The 7978-nt window shown below is 28.7% G+C and overlaps 1 protein-coding gene across 2 annotated transcripts; it reads left to right on the plus strand.

The window, feature by feature from the left end:
• Window positions 1-649: 649 nt before the first annotated feature.
• On the plus strand, window positions 650-3335 carry LOC106758996 (probable transcriptional regulator RABBIT EARS). Of its 2 annotated transcripts, XM_022779564.1 has the most exons (3): window positions 650-1836; window positions 3048-3123; window positions 3226-3335. In XM_022779564.1, exons 1-3 carry the CDS (start codon window positions 922-924, stop codon window positions 3240-3242), a joined length of 1008 nt encoding a protein of 335 aa, XP_022635285.1. In that variant the 5' UTR covers window positions 650-921; the 3' UTR covers window positions 3243-3335. The 2 variants fall into 2 exon arrangements, with proteins under 2 accessions (XP_022635285.1, XP_014497495.2); XM_014642009.2 differs by having other exon boundaries at window positions 3048-3318.
• Window positions 3336-7978: the final 4643 nt, after the last annotated feature.

The raw sequence follows: 7978 nt of genomic DNA on the forward strand, positions 1-7978 counted from the left end.
GATGCAAAAATAATTTAGAGTATCTTTATGTGATACAAGTAAACAAATTATTTTTACAACTTCATTAATTCAATTCATGTTAGATTTTCATATCAACTAAAAGTAAAATTAATTTATAACGAAAAGGTAGAGAGAAACCTCACCTTGTTAAAACGACTCAATAACTCATCATTTCAAATTGCATTAATAATATCTCATTATTAGAAGTCCCAATCTTTTGCCGCAGGAACAATTCTTTATATTATCTAGAGTCAAATAACAACAACTAATTCACACTAATTAATAAAGTTAAATAAAAAATAATAATTATACTAAAAATCAATCATTTATCTAAAATATTCTTTCTAAAAATTTGATATTAAAAAATTGAAAATAAAACATCAATTAAATGAGTGACATTTTAGACACACTCTTATAAGATAAAATTGATTATAATTTATTTATGTTTTCCTATCAAATAATAATAACAATATTTTGACCAGAAGCAAACGGCACAAGAATAATTTTCTAGTCATTGCTGCGTCAAAAGAGGATATTTCAGTCAGATTTCTCGATTTGAGTCTGTAATACTCTGTGGCCATCTCACACAACTAATTTAAGGACCCACAAGAATAATTTTGTAGTCATTGCTGCATCGCATTCTCTCACACAGAAAATGCAGGAAAACGGGAACTTGGAGTATTCATACAAATGTGATTAACTATGTTGGAAGCCAACCATAGCATAAAAAAAAATATTAGCTATAGTCCGAGACATTGAAGGTAGAGTACCAACCACTTCACCTTCCAAAAACTCTCTCTCCTCATCTATCTCAGGCTCCTCCAACAGTGTAGACTCATGTAGCTTTCAATTCCCATATCTACAATCTCAAAATTCCCTTCACTTTTTCTTCTCCTGAATCAAGGTGAACAAACTCTCATAATGGAGGAGGGTCAATGTTTGATGAGGAGTAAGAGAAAGTACTCTTTGAGCTCTAGTCTTCATGGTTCTTCTACTGATTACCCTTCCTATGATGATCACTCATGGGAAGAGCAAGCCTTTGCTAAAGATGCTGCTTGGTCTGGTTGTGTGTGGCCACCACGATCATATTCTTGTACCTTTTGCACAAGGGAATTTAGGTCAGCACAAGCTTTAGGAGGTCATATGAATGTTCACAGAAGAGATAGAGCAAGACTAAAGCAGCCACATAGCCCTCAGAATGAAATCCTCAATTATGATCCTGAGAAAACTCAAGCCCAGAATTCGGTTCAAATTTCTTTCACTTCATTGGGTTACTTATACCCACCTTCTATCACTGGATTGCCTCATAACACTAACCCTAATTCTGATCCTTATTCTCATGTTGTTGCTTCCCCTTCCAAAGTTTTAGGCGCACCAGTTAACAAGAGATGCAGAGAGAAACCCCAGATTCCACAATACAATAGTTCTTCAATTTTCAAAGGATGTCATGAGTCTCCTCCTTCTCTTTCTTCCAAATCCTGGCCAAATTTAACTGATGACTTCAGATTTTGTTCGAGTAGGCTCGATCTTGAAGCTAGTGTTGAGACAAAATTGCAGGGATTGGATTCTGGGTGTAGGAGTGAGGGTGATAAGGGTAAAACTGAGGTGGCTGTGAGCATGAACTTGTTTATGAGTCGAGCTCACCCAGTTGTGCAGTTTGAGAATAAAGAGACAGATACAAGTTTCAAGAAGAGAAAATCAGACACTTCATCCATTCCATTCTTCCCCAAATCATGTTCAGTTGATAAGGATCATGTGCAGTCAGAGATGTTTGATTTTAGCCCTAGCTCTATAGAAGAGCTAGATCTGGAGCTAAGGCTTGGTCATAGGTCCGAGGTATAGTAAAACATTTGAAGCACGGATATTGTTAATAAATATAATTTTACTCTTTTCTGATTTCCCCCTGTTCCTTGTTTATTTCTTTTGATACAATGTAAGGAAGATTTTCATGTTTCATTGGATGTGTGATAATAACAATATGGCAATCTCAACTAAGCTATAGCTCATCAAAGGGTGCAATTATATATAATTGATGTTTCCATCGATTTACTAGGATCATTTAAAAGCATCTGAGAAACATTGCGGTTTTATATAATTTTTTAGTAGGAAGATGAATGCATATATATAAGATTCATGTGATTGTTCAGCCTATTTTAAAGCATATGTAATATGAGACATTTTGTAACAGATAATCAGCTTAGATTAGGTTGCAACCTGTAGTTTAATTTCGTTTCTTTGTTTTTATGCCACAGAAAATCTGTCTTGTACTACAAATCAGGCCACAAAGATTAATTCTATTTACATTTTTAATTGGCAGAACTTGCAAGCAGGTTTCTCCTAGTGAGAATAACTCATTATTATTTGCTTGTGAAAACTGTACTCAAATGTATAGTTCCAATTTTCAGGTTATCTATGTCAATATTTGTTTGAAAATACAACAGATTCATAGTTTTTTATGTGAATTTTCTTGTGAGTTGCTGAAGAAGCTTTCCATGCATGCACTGAACATATATATTTACCATTGATGCATGCTTCCTCTACTGATTATGTGGGTCCCCTACTTGTATCCTAAGGTGGTGGATAGGTTTCAAGGTTTGAAGAGAGCATAAAAGAATATTTGATTGTGTGTGTAAATGCTATAGTTGGAGTATTGAGATTAGTGCATGCATGTGGGGTTTGAGGGTGAAGGATCCTACTAAGAACTGCATGGAATATTGTGAGCTCGTTTTCCTATTCAGTACCTGACTGACATATCAGTAAAGTTAGCAATATATAAAAGATGTTTGAGCGTTTCAAAGGCATATAAAGTCAGATACATCCCAACATTGATTCCCTTTTACTTTGTATTATTCTCATCTTCATCAGATTTGTTGCAATGCTTGGTATCCTTATTCCCTCGCGCATAAATCCATTTGCTTACATTCTGTCTCACCTTTTTTCTTTTCCTCACTCTTTCCTAAATCCCTCCAAAATCTGCCACCTACTCCAGAATCAATCTGTTTAAAGAATAGGCTGTGACATTATGCTTTGCTTTTTTATATTCACAGGGAGAATATTATCCCAACAAAACTCATTGGACCTTGCAACGCAATTTTTGTTTCTTCTTCTCCATGCATGAATTAGGTACACACAATGACAATCTCTTTCAATTATAATGTGTCGACTCCAACTTCCCTACCAATTAACCATAGCCACTCAAATCTGCTGGATAATCGATGCAGCTAGGTTGCGAGGTGAAATAGTACTCTCTTTTTTCCTGATGGATACCTTCAATGAGAATTTGATGGAACTAGAATCGTATCACTTAAAATGCTCCATTAAAACCCACTTATTTTTATAGGCTTCCTATTGTTAGGTTTTGTAAGAGAAGATGTACATAATGCGATAATTTACTTTTATTTCATTTCCTTTTTACATTTTTTATATGAATTAGGAAAATTCATTTGTCTTATTTAAATTATTTATGTTTTTCTGATTAGAAAAATTAGATTTGTAATGTCTCCCATACTATAATATCTTCTTAAAAAAAATAAGAAAATTGCAGAAGTTTACTTTGGACAAAAGACATTTTAAAATAGCCTACGTATCCTATTCTTTTCTAATCTGTATCCCTCAGAAAATGTATATGTATACACATATCTCTAGCTATACTGTTTCTTTTTCTTTTCTATGCATATTCTAAATAGACTCATGTAGTACTATGTATATTTTAAATAGGTTCATATTAGACATTATTGCTATTTATATGAAGATTTTATTAAAAAAGAAAAATATAAAGACTACATTAAATTTATAATAAAATTACATCTCACACGTAAATAAAAAAAAATATTATTAATGAGTTTTTCTTACAAAAATATCTTTAAAACTCATTTTTTAAAAATTTTTATTTTAGAGAATTTAATATTAACTTTCTTTTGAACTACTTCTATAAAATTTTCTCATAGTTTAAATTGATTTACAATTATCTTCTGTATTAGAATATTTTTCATTAAAAATATTAGTTCGACTAAAAGCTAATTTAAATTAATCTACAAAACAATCATCTTATACATCACAAAATTAAAAATTATCTCATAATTACTATGTGAAGAGTATAGTTGTTATTGGAAACTTTGCAAACTATTAATGAAAGTATCATCCTCTAAAAACAGGCATATCAACGAAAAAAAAATCATAACTTATGACATACCACCAAAAATAATATTTAGATTCTTAACAATAAAAAATTCATTCAGAATACAATCATATATATTATGATCAACAACTCAAACGATTTTCATATAAAGCATAAGAAGTAATTTGCATGAATTTCAATTGATCATTGTTTGGACAAAGATAATTCATCCATTTTTTAGTTCTAAAAATTATTATATGTTCTACAAGTAGGTATAGTTTAAAAGTAATATATTTTGGGTCTTGAAAACGAAGACTAATATTTTGTATTTTTTTTAAGGTCTTATATTTGGTATTCTTGTAATGTCAGTAATAACTGTGTATTAAAATAAGACTTTTTGGCGTAATTTTTTAAGGAGAGACTTCTGACTTGGTGACATTTTTTTTCAACTTAATTAATTCAATAATTTAATTTTCCTTATAAAGAACAAAAGAGAGAGATATGAAAATGAAAATTCGGGTAGCATATTGCAGAGTGCACATGTGCATAAATGTCGCTTTTCAACTTAATTGGCGATGAAGAATAGAACTATAGAATGACAAGAGAATATTAGTTGTTTATGAACTTGTCTGGGAATTATGTTTAACAAACATTTAATTCGTTAATTAGAAATTATTGCTTCGGGATATCCGAATTTTGAAATAGAAATTTCAGAGGGTTAGGTGGTATTTTGTCTCGGATTTGTTATTCATACTTAATTAATTTATTTTTTATGAGTCACCACTCACTTATTTTTTGAGTAATTCATTTAGAATATAATTGCAAGGAAGAAGTTTCTTCTCTCACGAGCTCACTTGCAAATACTTTATTCATGGTGAGTCTCATCCAAAAATTCCATCTTACAATTAACAAAGTAAAATAGAGTCTTTATGTAGAGTTGATTTACGTAGATTCATGAAGTAAACATATAAAATATTTACATAGAAATATTTAAAGTAAGACTTATATTTTATACATTTAGTTTTCCACTTATATTTAAATATTTATATATATATTTTTTTTATAAATTATACAAATAAATTATATGTAAAATATCTTACACATCTCCACTTAATTCAATTGAAATCTTGATGTGAGAGATAGTGTCATCAAAATGGATTGAAATCCATGAGTCAATCCGGCTCACCACGGGTTTGAACTGAGTTGGGTTGGTAAAATATGTGGAAATTTTGATGCGAGCCAATTTTGACCCGGCTCCCTAAGAACCCGGCTCACATGGTTGAACCCGTGTTGGGTCGGGTTGGCTAACTAACCCACCTATTTTTTTTAATTAAATCAAATTAATTAAATTAATTATTCAAAACCCACATCCTTCTTAATAACCAGACTCTCTGTCTTCTCACTGAAAATTTCACAATGAAAGATCAGTTCTATTTTAGGAAGTTAATTTTGATTTACTCTTAATGTTTGAGATATGATGGAAAAATATATACAATATTTTTACAATAACACGAAAAAATCATATAAGTCATCCTATATATACAATATTTAAACATATACTACATTTTCACAATATTTAAACATCCTATATATACAATTTTTTACAATATTTAAACATATACGATATTCTTACAATATTTAAAAATCCTATATATACAATATTTTTATAATATTTAAACATCCTATATATATGCATTATTTTTACAATACTTTTAATAATTAATAACACGGAAAAATATATACAATACTTTTACAATATTTAAACATCCTATATATACAATATTTTTACAATATTTAAACATATAAGATATTTTTACAATATATAAACATCCTATATATACAATATTTAAACATCCTATATATACAATATTTTTACAATATTTAAACATATACAATATTTTTATAATATTTAAACATCCTATATATACAATATTTTTACAATATTTAAACATCCTATATATACAATATTTTTACAATACTTTTAATAATTAATAACACGGAAAAATATATACAATATTTTTAAAATCACTTAACTACTTCATCAAACACTTTTCATTGTTTAATATACACAATCATAGCAATATAAAATCATATAAAATATCCTATATATAAAACATCCTTATGTAACTAAGATTTTTCAATTTTTTTATATTAATTATTTCAAAATAAACACATGTTACTTATGATAACTAAGATTCTTTAATTTTTTTATATTAATAAATACAACATAAACACATGCTACTTAATAATTTAGATTCTTCAATTTTTTTTAGTTTCTTTTATATCAATTGGTCCAATTATTACTATTTTAATTTGATTGATCAAAGTAACATATTATAAGAATCTTAGAAGAAGAGGGTGAAAAAAAGTTAAGTGAGTCAATGAGCCAACCCATTTAACCCACCAACTCGTGGTGGGTCGGGTCGGATTTGAATTTTTTTCGGCTTGCTAATAAATGAGCAGGATTGGATTGACTCACTAAGTGGTCAACCCGTGGTGGGTCGGGTCGGGTCTGACCAGGTTACTCGTTTTGACGGCTATAGTGAGATACTTAATTTAAAGAATTTATAGTATATAACAATTAATTGTAAGTAATTAAAATTATAAGAAAAATAAATTTACACGTATTTCTTCTATTTGTAAAAGAATTATGTTAATAAAAGTATTTGGGTTCAACCTTATAGATAGGCTCCACAAAGACTCCAAATTCGTCTTTATTGCATAACTTTAACTTCTCCCCATTCAGCATGATCTACTCTTAATACATATACAATTAACAGTTACATATTTTTGAAATTAAATTTGTTATATTCTGTTTTTTTTTTCTATAGAATTTTTTATATATTATTGCTTGTAGTACATTTAATCAAGTTTTTTAATGTGATAACAATATCACACATTTAATTATTAAGATAGTATTAGATGTTATTTTTTTATATTTTCTTTTCTGATGTCAGAATTATTATATACTGATTTTTAGACTAATCCTTCAAAAAAAAATAATTCCTATTTGTAACTGATTTTATTATATTTTTTTAGTTTTTTTCTTTTACAGGATTATTTATATACCGCATTTAATAGTATATTTAATCAAGTTTTTCTAATGTGATAACAATATCACATATTTGATGACTAATACCAACCTCAATCCCCATAATTTCTATGAAGGAATTTTTATAAATAGACTGTTCACATACTCCAACCCGTATACATTTGTATATCATATTTATGCTAAAGTTATGCTAATATTTATGAATAGATATTCGTTTGTTCAAAACGTTCAACCTAATCGTGACAATTTTATATCCCCAATTCCACGTCATTCCTATCTTCTAAGAAATGGGAGAGTCTCGGCCCACAACCTCATCACTACATTACTATTTTAAAGGTTTTCTAAGGATTTTTTTTTTTTTTTATCGGAAAAGGAATTTTTATAATAGAGTATTCAGATACTCCAACCCATATACATTTGTATAACATATATCACATCAGAAAACAGAAATTTGTATTCTAAGTGTCTCTAAAGCTTGAATTATTTTATAATGACAATAAATTGGAACCATATCTCCTTATACTAATGTTATGTTGATATTTATGAATAGATGTTTGTTTTTCAATCTCTCGATTAATCACAAACTTTTTTTTTATGTTTATTCTCCAATAACAGAGGTAAATGTTACAGAGAGTATTGTTGTTGTATGTCATTTGACTTCTGCAAGATAAAGATTTTGCAATAAGAGGAACTAGTTAAAACTATCTTAGAACCGGTAAAGAACGAACTCTAATATATTTATACGGAGATTATACATTAAAATCATATTTAATTTAAATATATTATATTTACCACAAACAATATCAGTC

Source organism: Vigna radiata, chromosome 4, assembly GCF_000741045.1.
Source record: "Vigna radiata var. radiata cultivar VC1973A chromosome 4, Vradiata_ver6, whole genome shotgun sequence".
NCBI lineage: Eukaryota > Viridiplantae > Streptophyta > Magnoliopsida > Fabales > Fabaceae > Vigna > Vigna radiata.